Here is a 21645-nt window from a genome sequence, read left to right as displayed (position 1 = left end):
GCACACCACACTCACACACTGACACAACAGTCACCCATTTACTCCTTATTTCCTTCAGTCATCCCAACATTTATTCCTACAGCAACGGTTTGCTGAATGCACTGTGGACCAGCCCCAATGCTAGGGCCACGGTTAAGAATGAAGAGGATACTCCCTGGCCTTCTGAATGTTAAGCAGGGGAGACAGATTTTCATCAGTTCAACAATATTCCTTCCAAACACTGTGCTAGCTGTAAAGATACAGGAGAGAAAACCAGAAATGATCTCTACCCTCCTGGAGCTCCCAAATGTCTAGCGGATAAGTAACAATAGGAATGTGAACATTCCTGGTTCCAAATCTGGAGACAGACATGGGTTCTGCCATGTTTTAGCTGTGTGATTTCGGACAGCACCTTTCTTCCTGAGCCAAATCTTCCTCATCCGAAAAATGGGGATTGTCAGTGGTCCTGCCTCGCATGAGTAAAAGATTGAGAGAGGCTGTGTGTGAAGTGCTGAGTTCACCGTTCCTTACAGGCTCTCCAGGAAACACGGGAGATAGCCTCAAGCTCTAACTCTGTGAGGGAAGAAAAGAACTGGAAGGGCAGGAAGGATTTATGTCGGCCTTTGTGCAGGAACAGAGCAGACACACAAAGGAGTGGGAAGAAAAGGAGAGAAAGAAGCACGAAGGGAAGTAGGTGGTGATAAAAACAGAATACGAGGCAGTCACAAAAGATCACCTAGTGTAGGATTCCACTTACACGAAATGTCCCAAACAGGCACAGTACTAGAGAGACGGAAAGCCGATTAGCGGTTGCCTAGGGCTGGGGGCAGGGGGATTGGGAGGGACTGAGGGGAAATAGGGAGTGACAGTAAATGTGTCCAGGGTTTCTTTTTTGGGCGACAAAAATGTTCTAACACCGAATGTGGTGATGGTTGCACAACTCTGTGAATGTACCAGAAACCACTGGATTGTATAAACCAGTGAACTGTATGGGTGTGAATTATACCTCAGTAAAGCTGTCATAAAGGAGGGACGGAGGGAGGGAAGAAAGAGGAAGAAAGAGAAATAAATAAAGAAATAAATAAAGGGCAAGGAAAGAAAAAGAAGAGCAGAGACGAGCAGAGAGGAGGGAGGGAGGGAAAGAAGGAAACAAGGAAGGAAGGACAGAGAGGAAGGAAGCAAGAAAGGAAAAGGAAGAGAAAAGAAAGAAGGGAGGGGAGGAGAGAAAAGGAGAGAAGAGGAAGAAAGAAGAGAGAAATGAGAGAAGCGGGGATGGTACCGCGGCTCGAGAATCACAAGTAGGCAAAGGGACCTGAGGTCCACTCACCTCAACCTTCAGACCTGCCTGGAAGCTGATGCCATCAGGGATGGTCGTCTGGAATTCGGCAATGGTGTAATACTCTTCCTCCACTTGGGGTGGAATGGGAGGCTTGGGCAGGTTGAGACCACGAGGCTGGCACAGTTAAACACAGTGCTAAGTCCAAGGTAAATCTGTTACCATTGGCTGAAGGGGGAAGGTGCTAAGGGACTGGGGCACATGGACACCCTTGAGGGGTACTGCTGGACCCAGTTGGATTCTAAGGGACAAAACACAGAGGATTGCTCGGATCCTTATCTCCTGGATGGGTCACTGGCCCGTCAGCTTCAGAGTGAGGAGAAACATGGGACCTTTACCTCCAGTCATGATAATCTGGGGTAGGCCATGCGAGGGTTGTGGAAAGAACGCAGCTTTGCAAGTCAGACCCATCTGAGCTGGAAATACTGCTTATGTGTGCTGTGCACATTTGGGCAAATCCCTTCCCTTCTGGAGCCTCATTTTCATCTCCTATAAAATGGAGAGCTACTGGGTGGGTCCCTGTAAGTGTTCAGTAAGTCAAGATTATGAAGCACCCAGCACATTGCAGGGTGCCCAGCGGGTACACAATAAATGGTCAAAGCCTCATTTTTCAATGGTTAGAAAGGTACCCGAAGAATTACAAACGGAGTTTGGCAGTAAATGACCAGCATGGTACTACTTACAATATTTGTGCCTCACCCCAGCTTTGGTTTCAAGTCACCCTCTTTGAGAAGACTGATCAAAGATAAAGCAAAGTGGGCTCAGGAAGCAGAGAGCACATCCTGAGACTTAACTGTCCCAAAGCCACAGGTTAACTTGTGTCCCTTTCCCCCTCCCCTGGGACCCTAGCCTTTCTCCCATCGTGGGGACCGGCACGTCTCTGGCCTGCTTCATGAGGCAGCCATGTGGAGGGGAAAGAGAGCATCTCTGGAAAGGGCAAGGTGGGTGTGAGGGTCCCGTTTCAGGTCGGGGGCTGGCTTCCTGGCAGCAACAGTCCACTTACTATGGTCATATCCCGGCGCGGAGGCGGTCTCTGCCTCATCTTAGGTGATCCTACGAAGAGATAAGATTTTATTGCATACACGTGCAGAATGCTACAGCTGTGACTCCTGAGGGGGACTGTAGTGGTCCAGGATCCCGGCTCAAGGCAGAGCATGGGTCACCCCATGAGCTGGTTCAGCATGGGTCCACAGAGATGGCTAATTTGGCAGTTGGGCTGTGGAGAGGACTACTAATCTCTTAAATGCCTATCTCCTCTGTCTTCTGTTCGAATTCAATAGCAACAGTTCTAGATGGACACTCCGCTGCCTACAGAAAGACAGCCTTTCTCAGATTCCCTTGCAGCTGGGTATTGCTAGGTGACGACTCAGTTCTGGCCAGTGGGACATGGCAGAGAGCAAAGTGTGTACTTCTGGGTCAAGTCCTCTACTTCTCCCTGCCTTCTTCATTGGCTGGATGAGTGGGGTGCCAGCTTGGACCAGAAAGATGAGGGCAACACAAGACAGACACCATGTGACAGGACTGCTGCCTCACGGAGCTGCTGGCTCTGCACATAAAGCAGGACCACCACTTCATAAGAAAGACACAAACATCTAAATTATTTGAGCCTCTGTTATTGGGGGGGTATGTGTTTGTGGCAGGGGGTGGGGAGTGTCTTTGTCTGAGCATCTGAACCTATATCCTCACCAAGACTTGGGTTTCAGATTCTCCTTTGTTCTAGTGTTAATGGGAATCCTCCTGGGTTCTTACCCATGACAGAACCACAGAGAGCAGGGGCTGGCCAAAACCAACCCCTCCACCCCCATGGCATGTCAATGTTTTTCTTCTGAGAAATCAGCTGAGCAAAGGATTGAGAAATTCTTGAATTTCAAGAATTCACTGACTTCTAGAAGTTTGCTGAGCCACCAGAAATAGCTGGAGAAGCCTAACCAGGGGGAGGTCAGGGGACTTTCCCTGTAGTCAGATTCCTCCTGGCCCCTGTGACCAGGCCAGGGCCACGTGCCTGAGGCCAGGGTCCTGTGCCGGTCACAGACAAAAATAAGGAGCCCGCCTCTTAGGTGTGTCGGGAACATTAAAGAGAAATGTCAACATGGGAAGTGCTAGAAAGGAAGATGGGTAAAGAATTGCATTAGACTGAACTCAACACAAGGTCAACAACTTCTGGCTCCAAAGTGTGGCCATGCAGAGAGGGCATATGTGCTAGAGTCAGGTGGGCCTGGGTTCAAGTCTCGCCCCACTGTTGACTAGCTGGGTGGCCCTTACATCTCTGGGGCTAAGGAGACTAATTTTAAGATTCCTGGCACACAGTAGAGCTTGAGGAACAGTAGCTCCTGCGATCACCACGAGATGGTGGAAAACCATGGTCTAGAATTTCTACCTAAGATATCTGTGCATGTTTTCCTGTCTACAGGGTGTGGGGCAGCAGGGCTGTTGTGAGGATGAGGGACACCATGTGAAGAGCATGGAGCCTGGCACAGAGTAGCCATGCAGCTCCCTGGAGCTTGGCGGCAGGCGGTGGGGGGGGGGCAGTCACTCACTCTGTTTGATGTCGCCATCAGGCACTGGGCGGCCTTCAAGCCGGCCATCCCGTTGGTTGTTGAGCAGCTCCCTGTCCCGGCCCATTGAACTCTGCTGCCGGGAAACGCCATCCAGGTCCAGAACGCCGGTGTGGGTGGATGAACCAGGGCCCAGCTTTGGGGGTAAGGGCTCCCCACTGTTCTTCTTCAGGTAGGAGGCTGGGGCCCAACCCTCTTTGCCTTGGTACCTGGGAGGAGGAAGGATGCTGGACAGGCTGCTCCACCAGGCCCATGGGAAGAAGCTGTGCTCCAGGTCCCAGATGGCAGGAATGATGGGTCAGAGGCTGGCACACCCCTTGCTGCCCTCAGCTTGGCATTCAAGGCCTTCCCAACCTGGCCTCTGCCAGCCTCCTTAGCTTCATCCCTCATAGCAACCTCATGTCCTTCCCACTCCAAAAGGCTTGTAGTCTCCCCAATACAATAACATCTTTCATTCCCCTAGCCTCTGCTCTTGGAAACCCTGTGTTTGGAAAGCACCTTCCCTCTCTCCTCCTGCTCTTCTATTTAATTAATAGAAGCCTTTCTCAAGCCTTTCCTGAGCCTCACAGAGAACGAAGCCCTCCTTCCACGGTGCCCTACTGTCTCCCAAACACAACACCCCCTACCCAGCAGCTACAACACACGGCCACACTTGGCTATGGCCGTTCTGTGTCCCCAGTGACCACACACACACACGCTTTGGGCAGAGATGGCACTGGATGGATCACTGTCTGGAGAGAGCTTCGGGGCCAGTGAACTGAAGGAAGATATGAAAGGACGAGTGGACAAAGTCCCCATGGGCCTGGCAAAGGCCAGCAGCCATAAACACCCACTACGCTCACTGCCCAGTTACCGTCACTGCAGTGATGACGATGAAGACCATGATAACTGGCACTTAGTGGGCACCTCCCGTGTGCCAGTCTGTTCTAAACACTTTAGAGCTGGAAGGTATTTCATCCAAGCCTGGGAGGTGGCAGAAATGGATGCAGACCTAGTTTGTGCTCCTAACCTCTGCATGTCACTGCCTCTTCCCAGTAGCCCCAGCTTCCAACACACAGGCTGGCAAGGGCAGGGCGGACTCCGGTCACGCTGGTTAACATGGAGGTTAAATGTGTTCCCTTCACAGGGGAGTGAAGCCTGTCAGGGGCTGGTGCCAGGGCCTGCTCAGAATCAGCTGGCGGTCCCTGAACTGCACAGTGACTGAGACCCTGACACAGGGCTCACTGAATTCCAAAAGGGATTCAGTGAGTGAGATGCTCACTTAATTCTCTGCACGATAGAGCTCAGTGTAACAGCATGACCAGAGGGGTCCATCTGGACCAGAAGAACTCTGAGGTCCACTTGTACCAGCTTGTGATGGTCAACCGTGTCCATCTCTCCCAAACCCCCAGTTACTGATGCTGATGCTGCATGGGTGTCACCCGATGGGAGCAGTTACACTACAGAAATTGGCAAACACACAACTCAAGGGCATCATTCCCTTGGTGTTAACTAGTTACAAGCAACCCACTGGTCGGGCCCACAAAACAGGTGCCCACACCTTTGGGGATGGTTAAGAAGACCTAAATGACTAGAGAGGACATACGGCAAGGCCAAATCTCTTGTCAGGAATCACTTTAAGAACTAAATGACACTGTGTTTCGATAATTAAAAGGTCCTTGATAACTGGAAGCCAATTTCTAAGAGAGAAATCTGCAGAATTTGGTGTCTTTCAGTCTTAAAATACCCTCTGAGAGGGAATAAATCTTGTCCTTGCTGGAAACCGTCATGCTACGTCCCATTCAGGCCCTCGGTACAAGACAGCTGACCATCTGCGGTCCTGAAGCTATAAGCAGAGCTAACACATGGAGGGGGAAGGGCTCTGGGAGAGAAAGGTACTAGTTTAAATCCCGGCTCTGTCCCTTTCTAGCTTCAGTCGAACCTTCAGATAGATGATGGCACGCCTCGGTAATGCCCCATAACAACCTCATGAGGGACTGGTGAAGCCACACCTGAACTCTAGAGCCACAGAATTCTAGGATAATTAGTTAAGTATCTTATACCATCTATACTTATGTTAGGTGTCACTGTCCCCACTCCTGCTTCAAGCCTCAGTTCCCCAGTCCCCTCTCTCAGGAAGCCTTCCTGACCCCTGGGCTGAGGAGCCTCTCCTCTGGGGTCTGGGTCCCCACACATCCCCATTCTGGAACTGAGCCTGACTTCTGTGCCTCCGCTATGAACCAGTGTCTTTCTCATCATTGACTCCCCAACTCCTAGAATATGGCTTGGGTCAAACACATTCTTGGTGTGTGTGTGTTGAGTGAACGGACAAAGTGCCACAGGCTCGGCCCCCGACAAGCAGTCCTAATGCCCTGTCTCACGTTGCTGACCAAATACCAGGTCTCAGGGACCTCAGGCTTCTTTCCTTGTGTTCATTTCTTGTGGCCGCAGCCTGCCTACTTAGGGTGACCAAGGAGGGGCGCCCAGGACTTCCATTACCAAAATTGGGAAAGCACCATGCAGGCCAGAATGAGTTCGCCACCCTATAAACTTGTGGGGTGCTAATTCATCACAGCAGGCAAAAGGGCTGTGACAGAGAGCTAGAAAGCTGGTCTCCTGAGGGGAGGGCATGTGATCAGCCCAAGGATGAATTACGGTCCCTGTGGTGTTTCACACTGCACTGGTCTCAGAGTGAGGCTGGGCAGGGAAATCACTCACACTGGGCAGCACAGCTTCTCTTTATGAGAATTACGTGGAGGTGGAAACCAGTCTTGGTCAACCAGGTCATGGCCATCTGTATGTTCGGAGATCTTGCTTATTATAGATTTTTAGAGAAGGATCTGGATAGGGAGGGAGGTCAAAGGACACCAAGAAGCATCTTTCTGTGGCTCAGGCGAAAACCTTACCCCAACCATCAGCAATCACTTACAGAGATCATGTGACCTGAAACCCACCCAGCTGCAGCAGGTACCTGATCTTCCACCAGCCTTCCAGGTTTTTCTGAATGACTTCCACCACGGCCCCTCTCTCTAGATTCATTTCATCCTGGTCACGAGCTGTGTATGGGTAGATAACTGTGTACTTCTCCTCTGTGGGAACAAAGGTATGGAGGGTTAAGTCAAGGACAGTGAGAGTCCTGGGATGCTAATGAACCCAAGGCTGTGATCCACGAGATGCCTTGCCCATCGGAGCTGGATTTCCTCCAGCAATTTCTGGGGAACCTCTAGGCCCTCATTTGGATCTGGACTGCCCTGTCCAAGCAGAATGGGAAGCAGGACAAAGGTCAGGTCCCAGTCCTTCTGAAATCCCTCAGTGTCACACATTCTTCCTCAACTTCCTCAAAGCTGTGCTTCAAAGTCACCTTCCTTGACCCTGCTTTATGCAGTATTCAGACCCATGGCAACCTCATCCCCTTACCTAGGTTTAGTCCCCGCCCCCAACCAGGAATTGCCTTCTAACACAGCATATAATTTCTCATTTATTGTGTTTTGTGTCTGTGTTCCTTGCTAGAATATAAACGCCATGAAGGCAGGGATTTGTGTCTGTCTTGTTCACTCCCCTGCCTCTAGCACTGGGCATGGTCCCAGGAATACTGTGTAAGTTCAGTAAATTAGTTAATGTTTAGTAAATGAAGGGCCTGGTAAGAACCACCTTGCTCAAGCCAGAGGGGGTCAACTCATCTGTGGCTCCTCCACAGTTTTGCTGATAGAGGGGTCAGGGAGTCCAGGATGAGCTGAATTTTTGGCAGCAGATGGTCTCAGGCTTAAATCACTATAAGGAAGCAAGCGCTGGCAATTTTCTTACTTCCTTCTTTCCTCCCTACCTCCCTCTCTTTTAAAATTTTTTAAAAGACTGTATTTATTTGAGAGTGAGAGAGAATGAACAGGGGGAGGAAGAAGCAGACTCCCTGCTGAGCAGGGAGCCTGACATGGGGCTCGATCCCAGGACTCCAAGATCATGACCAGAGATGAAGGCAGATGCTTAACAAACTGAGCCACCCAGGCGCCCCATCTTTATTTTTTAATTTTTAAAGCAATTTTCGTTGCCTAGATGGTAACTGATCTTTGTTTTTCATTGTTTTCAAGCTCCTGGATCCAACCACGCCTGAAGTTTCAATTTTATTTTTAATGTTTTGGCTTTTTTTTGTTGAGATATAATTGGCATTTAACACTGTCTTAGTTCTATGTGTACGACATCATGGTTTTATATATATATGTACACACACACACATATGGTACAATCACTGCCTGCTTCGATTTTCATTAATGTAACTTGGGTCCCTTCCACCTCCCTCTCTGCGGTTCCCGACTCTTTCCCCTCAAAGCCACGGGACCACTGCTCAGGCTCTGCTAGGAGACTGCTCATTGTCACACTGTGGTAGGGCCCTCCAGAGAACAAGAGAAGAGCTCCCGTGCTCCATGCTGTCAGCAGTGGAGAATGAATGAGTGTCCCAGGGGACCCTGGTGAGGCGAGAGAAGGGCTTTCCTGTTTTGGTTACATTCCGGCCCCTAGGGAGTGACTGAGCCAGCTGTGGGCTGGCGCTGATGGCCAGTGTGTTGGGGCCGACTCTCCCTCTTTGGGAAAACACCATGGGCTGTCTGTGGCCTGTCCAACTGGTGTCGAGGGAGGCGGTAGACACACACCGAGTTTATTTATTGATTGATCTAGCCCACTGACCTGCTCTGTGGGGGCCGAGCTGACTCAAGTTACACAGATCCTGTGTATGGTAGTCAGCTGTTTCCCTCACTCATGGTGGCTGTGGGAGGGGGTGGGTGGACACTGTGAGGGGTGCCAGGGGGCTCATTCAAGCCCGCAGATGCACGGAAGTTCTATTTGGTTGGGTAGAAAGGGGTGCTGCCTAGATCCAAGACTAAATACAGGCAGTCCTGTGGGCCCTGAACGCCTGTGGAGCCCCATCCTTCATCTGAATTACACAGGGAAAGTCTTTGGCACCAGGAGGCTCTCCCTGGGCTCCATGAAACACTCAGCGATCCCTAACAAAGCTTAAGGTGGGGGACCACGCAGACTCCTGGCAGGTGCCTGCTGACGCTGCCTGCTTCTCATCCATCTGCTCTTCCCCTGGCCACTGTGGTGGTGGGTTCCAGGAGGGCATGTGACCCAAGCAGGTCAGTCAGCTCCAGTCCTAGGACTTGTGTTGAGGGAGAAGCACTTCCTTGGGTGGGTATCCCTGAATCCCTGAAAGGGGCCCACAACTGCTTTCGTGAGAAAACAGTGTCAGCAAAGCAGAGAGCAGAGCAGAGGTGGGGAGAGTGAGTACCAGGTGCTGACAATGTTTTCAAGCCTCTGGACCCAGCCACGCCTGAAGCTAGTCCTTCCCCAGACTTCAGTGACAAGCTGGTGTACTTCCCTTTTTGCTTAAGATAGTCTGACATTGCTTTCTTTCCCTTGTAATGTGTCTGATGAAAGAAACAGGTCACCGGCTCAGCATTAGATAGGCCCCAGGCATGATTTTTTCACCTGGGAGACTTTAGAGCCCCAGGCTGAGAAATACTGCCCAGGCCAACATGCCAACACACACACAGTACAGACAAGGTCACTGTTTCTCACATGCAACAGGCACGAGCAGTCCCCAAGCAGGAAGGCACATGCAGATGCAAGGAACTGGCTCCAAACCGACCAGGCAAGAAAGCCCCAAGGTAAGCACCTTGACGCCAGCTGGTAGCATACAAGTCCCCCAGAGTCCGGCGGCGGCCCACGGGCCGAGGCAAAGACCAGTACCTCCATGAAACTGGACAGGCAGCATGTGGAGGTAAAGGGCAGAAGGCAGAGGTGAGGACAAAGCACTTCCAGTGTCTGGAGGCAAAGGGTACACCAAGAGCATGTTTCCATTTAGGAGTAATTATTTCTGAGTCTATGCCAAGCCCCAGGTGTCTTAAAAAAACCAAGTTCTTGATTATTAACCTTGGACTTGGGTGTAGAGGCCACCAGTGGACTTAATCCTATTCCTAGTGTGATTTATAAAGAGGCACTAAGAGAAGCCCTTGTGTCAGCGGGAAGAAAAATGTACAGACTCAGGAAAATGTATTTCTTCTACCACCTAGCTGTGTGACCCCAGGCAGGTGTGTCTACCTTTCTGAGCCTATCTCCTCATCTGTAAAATGGGGTTAATAATCAATCCCTTACAGAGGGATGCCTGTAATGATCATCATTAACTGTCTAAGGGAACTAGTTTCCATGTAGTATATCACAACTCCTGAAACTGAGTTGATTCTTTTAGTTGGCCCAGCCCCTAGTGCCTTGGAGGGTCCCCCCAAAACAGAGCAAACCCACAGACATTTTACTCTGAGGGGTGCTGGCCATAATAAAACTAAATGAAAAACCATTTACACAGTTTTTAAGTTTTGGGCACAGAAATATCCCCTTCCTCTCACCCTCTTCTCTGATAAACACAGACAGAAGTTTTGTCCTTTCCCCAAAACAGTCAGCTAAAAGCCCCAAATGTTCAGCTCTGGGTAAGGCATAGCTATCTATTAACTGTTCCTGGTTATTTATTTATTTGCATGTGGAATCATTTAATTAAGAAAAAAAAATCCCATGATATAGACATCACCATCTCCATTTACAGAGGAGGGGGCTAAGGCAGGGAGAGGTGAAGCTGCTGGCCCACTCTCCCTGTAAATGGTGCAGCTGATCCACGTTTAGGTCTGTCTAGCTCTCAAAGCCTTCTGCTTATTAGCTAAGATGAACTTGTCCTCTGGTTTCAGGAAAGCTCCTCCTGGGGAAATCAGAGTCAGTTGGATGATGGTATTTCTGGCATTGCAGGAACCACCCTTTGGGACACCTGGGGGTAAGTTCTCCTGGTAACGGAAGTAAGTGGAAAAGGTCAGCCCTAATCCTGATGCCCAGTCCGGTCACTGAGAAAGCACAGATGTTTCTAGAAAGCTTCAGATGTCTCACAAATGAGCTGTAAGGAGCGCCAGCATCTTGGCCATCAGAATAGCTCAAGGGAGGAATGGTGAGGTGCTGACAGTGATCAAGCTGGGGCCCTCCTGGGGTCCCATGGAGGTGTTAGGGTCCCAGCTCCAGCCAGGCTCACCTGGGTTGGCTCCCAAAAACCCCAAGAAAGCACACACTTGCGGTCAGCCCCAAGCCCATGGCCTAGTTTTAGGCCAGTGAGCCATTGAGACTTGAAGGCAGAGGCTGAAGGGCAGGGAGGGGCTGGGTAAGGAGGTCCCCAGGTCATCCAGCACACGTGTCTCTGGCAAGCGCAAGGTTCCAGCTCCTTCCTACCTTCTTCGGGCTGTAGGGAAAACTCATCCTGCACACCGTCCTGCCCCTCCAGGCAGGTTGCGGGGACCCAGCCTTGCTCTTCGGCAGTGCTGACAAACCACCAACCTGGGGAAATGAGAGTGCAGACTGAGGTTAGTTGCGCTGGGTGTGAAGCCTGGGGGTCAGAATATAGTAACGTTCAGCCCCTGCAGGAAGTCAGTGCTCGGGGTAGGGCGAAAGAGACGCCATTTTACTGTGGAACACAACTCCCCATTTTAGCTGCCTGCTAACTGCTCAGGGCAGCCTAAAAAGAAATCCACTCCTGAGTCTGGGACAGGGGACAGAAAGGTCATCCCGAGTGACCAGAGTAAAGAACGTGGCTATCTGCACTAAGGTATGCGCTAACTCCTTTACTTCCACTATTTTATCTCATCTTCACATCCTCATCCCCATAGCATAGATGAAAAAACCTAGACTCCAAGAAGTGAGCAGGCTTGTCCAAGTTCACATGGCTTAGGCAGGAGCTGCTAGGTGCACTCAGGGTTGTCTGATGTCTGAAGCCACCATTCTCATGACTTAGCCGAGACACTGATCTTGCATTTGCTCGTGACAGGGTCAAGCTGGCTGGAATGTAACTGCCTGAGAAGCCTCTCACCCAGACCCTCAGGCCCTCCTTCTTTAGAGAAAGAGCTCGTACTCCGTGGTAGGCAGAATCATGACTTGCCAAAAATGTCCACGTCCTCATCCTCGGAAACTGTGACTACAGTAAATTCTGTGGCACAGAGGAATTAAGATTGCAGGGAGTGGGATTAAGGTTGTGGAGCAGCCAAGCTAAAATAGGGGGGCTATCTGGGATGATCTGGGCGGCCCCGTGGAATTACAGGGAGGGCAGAAGAAGAGTCCAGGAAAGATGAGGCTGCGGAGGAAAGACAAGAGAGGTGCAGCGCGGCTGGCTCTGAAGACAGAGGCAGGGACCATGAACCAGAGGGTGCAGTGGCCTCTGGAAACTGGAAAAGGTGGGGCACCTGGGTGGCTCGGTGGGTTAAAGCCTCTGCCTTCGGCTTGGGTCGTGATCCCAGGGTCCTGGGATCGAGCCCCATGTCGGTATCTCTGCTCCGTGGGGAACCTGCTTCCTCCTCTCTCTCTGCCTGCCTCTCTGCCTACTTGTGATCTCTGTCAAATAAATAAATAAAATAATTAAAAAAAAAAAGAAACTGGAAAAGGCAAAGAAGCAGATCCTATCCAGAACCCATGGATGGGAACTCAGCCTTGCCAAAGCCTTGATGTTAGCCCAATGAGGCCCATTTTGGACTCCTGACCTACAGAACTATAGGATAATTAATTTATGCTGTTTGAAGCCACTAAGTTTGGGGTGATTGGTCACAATGGCAAAGGTAAATTACCACATGGCTCAACGTGCTCTGCACAATATCATGGAAAAACAGGATCTGGGGGCACCTGGGTGGCTCAGTTGGTTCCTTAGACACCCGACTCTTAGTTCTGGCTTGGATCATGTTCTCAGGGTCCTGGGCCTCCACGCTCAGTGGGGAGTCTGCTTGAGATTCTCTCTCTCCCCCTCTCTGCCTCTCACCCAGCTCTCATGCATGTGTGCTCTCTCTCAAATAAATAAATCTTAAAAAAAAAAAAAGAGAAAAATAAGATCTGTTCCCCAAAATCACACACCTCCAAGCCCTAGACACCCCAAAAAAGAAGAGAAGGAAGGGGCAGACTACTGAACAGCCTTCTTGGTCTTACAGGGAGGCCTTTGCTTTTGACCTCCCTGAGGCAGAAGTCAGCTGCTTTACTCAACTAAGACGCTCCTTTGAAATACAAGTTTTGGGAGGGTGCCTGGGGTGGCTCAGCACGTTAAGCATCTGACTGTTGGTTTCAGTGCAAGTTGTGATCTCAGGGTTGTGGGATCAAGTCCTGCCCATGCTCAGCAGGGAGTCTGCTTGGGATTCTCTCTCTCTGCTTCTGTCCCGGTCCCCCATTCTCTCTCTTTCAAATAAAAATTAATAAATCTTTAAATAAAATTTAAAAATAAGATACCAGTTTTGGTGGCTGGGCACCATGAGCATGTGTGTGAGTGAGTGAACAGGGCAGACAAATCAGTGCACATCCAGAAATTGGAAGGTATCTTGTCTGTCTTCCTAAGAACTCCTCTTTGTAGGTATTTGTGTGGGGGTTAAGCAAACTGTCGCAATACAACAATGACGGCAGTGTGTGCCACACTGGGTCAGAGCTTCACCTCTACTACTGATCGGCTGGATCCTCCCATGAGTCCTGGGAGCTGCATGTGACCACCCCATTTTACGGATGAGGAAGCTGAGGCTCTAAAAGAGGCAGGGACTTGATCAAGGTCACAAAGAAAGCGGCAGAGCTGGGATTCAGTCCAAGGCTGTCTTAGTCTCCAGGGCTTAGCCCTCAACCATCCACACATTAACGCCTCACGTTGCCATGGGGAGGGTTAATTGCCATGGCCAGTTTGGAAGCAGGTCATTAGGCAGTGTCTTAAAATTCAAAATATGTGTGCCTATGGTTCAGTACTGTGTGTCATACCTAACCTAAAGGAGGACTCGCCAGTGTGCTCAGATACACTGTTCACACTAGAGAAAAATATGATTTATTCAGATCAAAGAGTATGCAGATAGTGAAGGAAGAAGAGCTAAATGTTGACTAAAAAGCACCTTGCAGATTGAAATGATCAAAATGTACAAAATGATACCACTGGGGTTAAAAACACTACAGAATCATATCACTACACACAAACTATTGTGTGTGCATATGGTTATATATCTCTGTATGGACACACACGTGCACACATGTAGACAGGCCACATACAAACACAGACACATGTATACATGCATATGCATGAAGACACATATACACATACATATATGTGCATACATTACTAAGAAGGATCCACAGTAAACTGAAAGAAGTTCTGTCTGGGGTTTGGAAAGGGGACTAAGTTTGAAGCTAGTGGAAAAATAGATTTTAACTTTATCATTAATGTTTCTTTAAATTTAATTTGCAAAAAAAGATTTTATTTATTTATTTATTTTTAAAAAGATTTTATTTATTTATTTATTTGACAGAGAAAGAGAGAGAGAGAGAGAGATATCACAAGTAGGCAGAGAGGCAGGCAGAGAGCCCAATGCGGGACTCGATCCCAGGACGCGGAGACCATGACCTGAGCTGAAGGCAGCGGCCCAACCCACCGAGCCACCCAGGCGCCCCTAGATTTTATTTATTTATTTGAGAGAGTACAAGCTGGAGAGAGAGGCAGAGGGAGAGGGAGAAGCAGACTCTCTGCTGAGCAGAGAGCCTGATGGGCTCAATCCCAGGACCCTGGGATCATGACCTGAGCCGAAGGCAGATGTTTAAATGACCGAGCTGCCCAGGCACCCCTACCATTAATGTTTTAAGAAGAATGTGCCTATAGGAGCGCCTGGGTGGCTCAGTGGGTTAAGCTGCTGCCTTCAGCTCAGGTCATGATCTCAGGGTCCTGGGGTCGAGACCCGCATCAGGCTCTCTGCTCAGCAGGGAGTCTGCTTCCCTCTCTCTCTCTCTCTCTCTGCCTGCCTCTCTGCCTACTTGTGATCTCTGCCAAATAAATAAATAAAATCTTTAAAAAAAAATTAAAAAAAGAATGTGCCTACATATTACTTGGATCAGTAAAATATAATTAAAAAAAAATTGTTGCCAGTTTGTTGGCCACTGTAAGATGTGACCTCCTGCCGGTCCCCTACCCCCACTGCCTCTGGACATACCAGCCTTATTCTCAATAGCCCATCCTGGCTCCTACTCTTCTCCTGGCAATGTATTCTTCTGGACTTCAGACTCACAGGCTGCTCAGGGCGGTGGGGGTGACTTCCTTACTAGTCCCTGCGGGGTACCCTAACCACACCCATAATCTGCATATACTCATTCCCAAGATTTAGATCAGCTGCATATACTTATTCCCAGGAATTAGAGAGTCACATGGCCTTGGAGTCAGCGGGAACTGGTTTAGAATTCCAGCTCAGTGGGGCGCCTAGGTGGCTCAGTGGGTTAAAGCCTCTGCCTTCCGCTTGGGTCATGATCCCAGGGTCCTAGGATCGAGCCCCACATCGGGCTCTCTGCTCAGCAGGGAGCCTGCTTCCTCCTCTCTCTTTCTCTGCCTGATTCTCAGCCTGCTTGTGATCTGTCAAATAAATAAATAAAATCTTAAAAAAAGAAAAAAAAAAGAATTCCAGCTTGGTAACTTGTCGTGAGATCTTGGGTGAGCGAGCACGGGACCTGGAGTCTTGTTTCTTCAGCTGTGCAGTGGGGATGGCAGTTGCTTTATTAAAGAATTTGGCTGGCTAACGCTTATCTCATGACTAACAGTACCATGATCCAGATGCTGATGCAAACTACTAGCCACTGGGATGTCACAGAGACTGGCGGCTAATGATATTAGGCAATGTCGCATTTCAGGCACAACAAAGCCAGTGGGTTTTGCTACCTTTTCCTGGAGAGAATCTGCTCATCCCCTACTCCTTGCCAATGGCTGCTTCATGGCTAAGGAAGGCAAGAGGAAAGGAAACCCACATTCTTGAGTACCTACTGTGTGCTGGGCCTAGGTGTAGGTACACTCTAGCATCTCATTTAATCCTTGTAACAGCTCTTTGAGGTAGAAGCTTCTTCTATTTCTTTAGAAGATTTATTTTTGAGGGAGGAAGGTGGAGGAGCAAAGGGAGGGGGGGAAAACAGTCCCAAGCAGACTCCAGGCTGAGCGTGGAGCCCGACACAGGGCTTGATCCCACAACCGCCTGAGATCGTTATCTGAGCCAAAACCAAGAGTCAGGCACTCAACTGACGGCGCCACCAGGTGTCCTGAAGCTTCTTCTATTTTGCATACAAGAGAATTGATGGCCAGAGAGAAGCAGCAAGCTGGACTGCTGTGAAATGCAGAGTTCAGATGGAAACGCAGGCTAAGTGTCTGTCAATCATACACCTTCCATCCCAGACCTGGCTGGTGTACATGACCAGGGGTCCCTGTGATGACAGGCGGGCCAAGGAGACAGGCGATGTGTCTGTCCCATCAGAGCCCACAACTGACAAAGCCTTCAGGGCTCCATTCAGGGGAATGCTGGACCCCATGTCTCCCAAGTGTTGCAAGCCAGGAGACACGTTCATGCAATGAGACCCTCAGAATAAAGCAATAACAACGAGCCCGCAGGGTGCTGGTGCGTTGTGACCAAGTGATGTCCAAGCACTGTGATCCAACGGGGGTAGCTTTCTGACAGGGTGTCAGCTGGATCTGTGTTAACTGCCCAGCTCGGATCAGCCATGGCACTTCCAGTGCTTCCACTTTCTGTCTTTCTCTCCTGGCCTAGGGGCTCAGTGACCAGGTAGGGCAGGGGGGGAGGCGGGTTGGTTCCCATACCTGACTCGTTCTTCTCGATGATATCCACCACCTGCCCCACGCTGAGGCTGATCTCTGAGCTCTCCTGCTTCTGGTAGTCAGCCACTACCACATACTGCTCCAGGACCATGGGGTCCACCGAGGTCAGGTCACCCCCTGTGGATATAAAACCTCATCAGATGTCACCTCTAGCCACCACCCACGCATGAAGGAGCAGGAGGCGGGGGTAGGGTGGGTCAGGAGAACATTTCAAAGACAGAAAGTGTTATTACAGGACTAATCTCAAAGGTCCCCTCATCTATTCACTCCTCCTTAATATGCCCATGCAGCCACCAAAACTGACCATGTGCCTATTCAATGCAGACACTGTGTGAGCCACTGGGGATTCACAGTTGGTCGAGATTACGGTCCCTGCCCCGAAGCAGCCAACAGCCTAGTAGGAAAATGTTTTCCCTCTTACCAATCTTCCATCTATCCATTCATTCCTCTGCCCTTACTCATCCACCAACCAAACATCCAGCCATCCCAAATCACTCATCTATGAATTCAGGCTGTCATCAGTGATGCTCCAGACACACTATTAGATGCTGAGGGGCACTAAAGTGAACAAAACAGATGACTCCCAGGCTCAAGTAACTTCACCTCCTTGGGGAGAGAGAAACATGAATAATAAGTATACAAGACAATGTAAGTATTAGTTTTTGATAGGTACATTGCTGGAGATAACCAGGATGTTGGACCAAGAACGATCAGGAAAGGGGATGCCACATTCAATGGGGTGGTCAGCAAGACCTCCCTAAGGAGGGGACATGAACAGGAGACATGAGAGAATGGGGAAACAATGATGCAGACCGCCTCTCGGATAGGAAGGGGCCTGGGAGGAGGCCAAGGGGCTGGCGCGAGCGAGGAGCGCAGTCCCCTTTGAGGACACACAGGCAGGCATGGGTCAGAACAGACACATAAGAAGCCTGGATTTTTTTTTTTTTTTTAACCCTCAAGTAGAAAGCCACTAGAGGGTGTTAAGAAGGGAATGACAAGTACAGATTTACACCCTCAGAAAGATAATTCTGACCGCCACATGGAGCACGGATTAGAGGCTGGCAAGAAAGAAAGCAGGAGACCAGATGCAGGTCATGGGGTTGTCAGGGAGGAGATGACAGTGGCTTAGGATCATGGCAGTGGCAGCGGGAAGAGATGGGCATGGACAGGAAAGGCAGTTTCCACAGGATGCGATGTGGATGGTGCCTCCTAGAGTTGTGCGGTCCCGATAAAACACCAAGACATACCTGATTAATAAAGGAAGATATCCTACAACATGGGTGACGTAAAGGGACATCCAAGTTCAGAAATTCCAAAGAGAAGGAATCAGGCCTTTGAGAGCAGCAGACTGAAGGGGGTAGGAAGGCAGACATTTGTGGCCACAAGGCCGTGGTTTTATGCAAGTCCTGATTCACAGTATCGCCTCCTATTGCTTCCATAAACAACTGCAATATCCAGGAAATCCCACATTTCTGTGTCCAAACACACTCAGTAATGGAGTGGGGTACCAGGGCCACCTCACCCTGAGCCGATTTTGTGGGTCCCTTCCTGGCTCTGTCGGGTGACGCCTTGTTGGTGGCTTGAACCTGGCCACAGTGGGAGTATTTACACCATCAATATTGGCAAATGGTACAAAGCAGTGCTCTTGATCAGAAAGCTGGTTGTAAAGTTATTTACCAGCACACCAGTGTGCCCCAGCCTCTGGCATCCAGAAGCAGCACAAAAGCCCTTTGTTAGAACATGTGCTCTGAATCTCTGATGTGGAAAACCAGAATAGGGCATTGTAGCAGGGTGAAGTGTCACTGCTTCTTGGCTCTTCCCAGCTGAGGGTAATGGCGGGAAACAGGAGTCGGAGAGGGTCCCAGGGCCACCCTGGGTGCAGAAAGCATGGGAACAAAGAGAGCAGAGGAGAGAGATGGAGATGTAGACTGAAGGTTCAGGAGAAGGTGGGGAGCGAAGGAGCTTCGCTTGAAAGCCATCATACATATCTACACGTTGTACAAAAACTATGTCAACACAACCACCCTGGAAGGTGGGTACAGCCACCTCCCTTTTATAGATGAGAAAAGAGAGGATCCGAGACATTAAGTGACTTGCCTCGGGTCCCACAGCTGGGTGCTGAGAAAGCTGGACGGGACCCAGGTTCACCCGGCTCAGAGGCTCTCCAGTGTGGTGGGGGCATGGTGCAGGCAGATGAGGAAAGAAAAGGTGCTAGGAAAGGAAGGGTCGTCTGAGGAACGTCCCCCCAGGAACCAATCAGGCTGGGTCTGATTTCCTTGTGTCGTTCTGGGCTATCTTCTCTCCTCCTCCAGCACCTCTCCCAAGGTCAGGCTGCTAGGCTGACGCCCTCCTGGCCTCCAGCATGACCGTGCACCCGTCAGCCCAGCCACCAGAGCCTGTCAGTAGTAGCCTTTGAGCAGGCTTGTTACTGCCTCTCCCACTGCCCCCAGGAGATTGGAAGCTCCCGACAGCAGAAGTCTCGACAGTATCCTGGACCACCGGGCACTCTGCCCACAGAGGTCCTATCAGGTGAGGAAGTGGAGACAGATACTGGCTTGCTGGAGGCTCCTGGCCACTGCAAGATGGGGACAATTTCCCCAGGGGATGCAACAGGTAGAGACCAGAGTCTATAGCTTTTATCCCAGGATACAGCCTGCCTTAGGGATCACAACCCCAGGAATGCAGCTACCCTTCGACCTGGGGCTCAGGTGTGCTGTATCCAGGCAACTGTGCTTCCATGGCTCTCAATCTGACAGGAAGAACTGGAGAGATGGGAGAAAAGCAGCCACTACACAGTCAGATTGGAACCTGAGCCCACTGCCCAGGTGAATTCTCAGAGCCTTGTCCAAGTCTTGGCCCGCAGGAGGTCCAGGAGAGGTTGTGCTCTTGCCTGGGGGCTCTCTGCTGCCACCTGGAGGCAGGTCTGGATTCTTTCTCATCCAGCCATAGGTTTGATGGGAGTGTACTTTCTTTTTAGCACCCAGTCCCCTGACTTGACTCACGTCCTCATGGAGCTCCATCCTCTGCACCAGGGTCTGAGAGAGGATTCTTCGGGATGGTGGTGGTGGGGGTACAATGCGTGTAACAGGTCTCTATCCTGCCCCTCTGTTTCTGACTCCATAGTGTAGAGGGCTCACTCCAAAAATGCTACTCTGATCACGCTGCTCACAGCCCAGCATCTGCTATGGCTCCCCACTGCCCTCAGGTTCTCTACAATCAACTCTGCTGGCCTTAATGGCCTTGTCTTTTGGCTACCCCATCCCTGGTATACCTATAAAACCTCATGAAGGTGCCTTTGCTTGGGCTGTTTTCCCCGCTCGGGATGCCTTCTTCTCTCCCCTGCATTCAAATGGGAACCACCTATTTTTAGCCTCCTAACTGGTCTCCTGCCCCAGCCTTGACCACCATAATCTGTTCCTGACACAGCAGCCACAGTGATCCTTTGAAAAGATGTGTTAGATCACGTTCCTCAAAGCTCACAACTCTGTAATGGCCTCCATCTCACTCAGGAAAAACCTAGTGGCCTAGGGGGTCCTGCCAATCCCTCTGATCATTTCTTTTCCACGCTCCCCCGTGTGACACAGGTAAATGCATGGTTCCTGCTCAAATGGCATCTCATCAAGATCTTCTCTGATCACCTTGCACTGCCTCACCTAGTTGTTTTTTTAAAAGACTCATACGTTTAATGTATATAAAGGTAAGGAAAGGACAATCCCGAATTCAGGAGTAATATTCTGTACAACTCATATGGTGGGGCTGAGTGCCTCACCTAGTTTTATTTCAACACAGTGTTTAAAAAAAAATAATAGATTCTGTGTATTTACTGTTTCCTTTTTGTCTGTTTTTCCACTCTAGAACATAAGCCGCATGAATGCAGGGACTCAGTCTCCTGTTTACTGTTGGATTCCCTGTCTAAAGGCTCATAGGCCCACGGTCTGCTTCAGTGCAAGGGGAATTAGGAAAAGATTTTTTTTTTTTAAAGTAGGCTCTATGACCAGTGTGGAACCCAATGCAGGACTTGAACTCATGACCCTGAGATCAAGAGTTGGATGCCTAACTGACTGACCCATCCAGGCACTCCAGGAAAGCATCTATATTTTTAAAAGGGTTGTAAAGGAAAGAGGCAGAGGAAAAATTATTATTGACAGGGTCCGCAGACCCTGAAATATTTACTATCTGGTGTATAAGAGAACATGTTTGCCAACCCCTGGCCTAGAATGTCATGGTACCTACTAGACTCGATACATACCTGAAGGAAAAAAACCCCAATATTCTAAAACTCACCTTTAAAGGACTTCCTACCCCAGAAATAAACTAAAATGCCTTCCTGTAGAGCACTTACAATATTTTATTTTGTTTACCCATCTATTTCTCCTACCAGACTATAGGGATACTTGCTACATCTTGTTTCCCTTTGTATTCCCCAGGGGCTTAGAGAAAGCACTGTTGGGCATACAGTAGGTACTTAATAAACCCTTAATAACTGTGTCTGCCTTGTTCACTCAGCACTTAGTATACACTCAATGGTTATTTGTGGAGTGAACAGACAAAGGACAAAGGGAAGCTTCTAGAAACTCTTCTGCTTTGCACGGCTTCAGGCCTCCTCCTAAGAGCACACAATGCTGATAGTTATGGCAGGTCTGGCCATCTCACTGGCAATTGAAGATGACTCCTTCTTGCCTCTAAGTAGGGACAGAGCTTTGATGGAGTCAGGGTCCAGTTAAGTCCGGTGACTCGGTCCAGAAAGCTCACTGTTGCCATGCAGTCTGAACAACACTGATGGCAGTACATTTGGACTACAACCAATTTTCAGGATTTTGATCAATGGACTGATCTATTCATTTCTGTGCCAACTCTCCCAACCAGGCCGCCAATGGGATGTGGGAGAATGAAGAGCAGTGAAAGAATCAGAAAATCACAGGACTCACAGCAAACGAGACACCAATCCAGGCAAATGTGGAGCTAAGGGAGCAAGGTTTAGCACTCTGGGCCGGAAGGAGCAGATCTGCTACTGGGCACAGGGCTCCAGCTGTTACTTTCTCCAAGACTTGGTAGGGGCCATGCCTGCATCTAACCTCTCCTCCTTGTTTTTCTAGGACAGCAGCTTTTACACTGGAGTTCCTGTAGTTAAGTGG

The 21645-nt window shown here is 49.7% G+C and overlaps 1 protein-coding gene across 1 annotated transcript in view; it reads right to left on the bottom strand.

The window, feature by feature from the left end:
• SH3PXD2B (SH3 and PX domains 2B) overlaps positions 1-21645 on the bottom strand; it is a 99810-nt gene that overhangs the window by 12075 nt on the left and 66090 nt on the right. Inside the window, exons 7-12 of the mRNA XM_082726104.1 lie at positions 16493-16627; positions 11101-11205; positions 6821-6938; positions 3853-4079; positions 2319-2368; positions 1307-1432 (exon numbers count right to left, since the gene is read on the bottom strand). Coding sequence (XP_082582230.1) covers positions 1307-1432; positions 2319-2368; positions 3853-4079; positions 6821-6938; positions 11101-11205; positions 16493-16627 — 761 coding nt within the window. The remainder of the gene's footprint in view (positions 1-1306; positions 1433-2318; positions 2369-3852; positions 4080-6820; positions 6939-11100; positions 11206-16492; positions 16628-21645) is intronic.

Source organism: Mustela nivalis (assembly GCF_964662115.1).
Source record: "Mustela nivalis genome assembly, chromosome: 3".
Lineage (NCBI taxonomy): Eukaryota > Metazoa > Chordata > Mammalia > Carnivora > Mustelidae > Mustela > Mustela nivalis.
The sequence above is the reverse complement of the archived record's forward strand: the minus strand, read 5'-3'. Positions and strand labels throughout refer to the sequence as shown.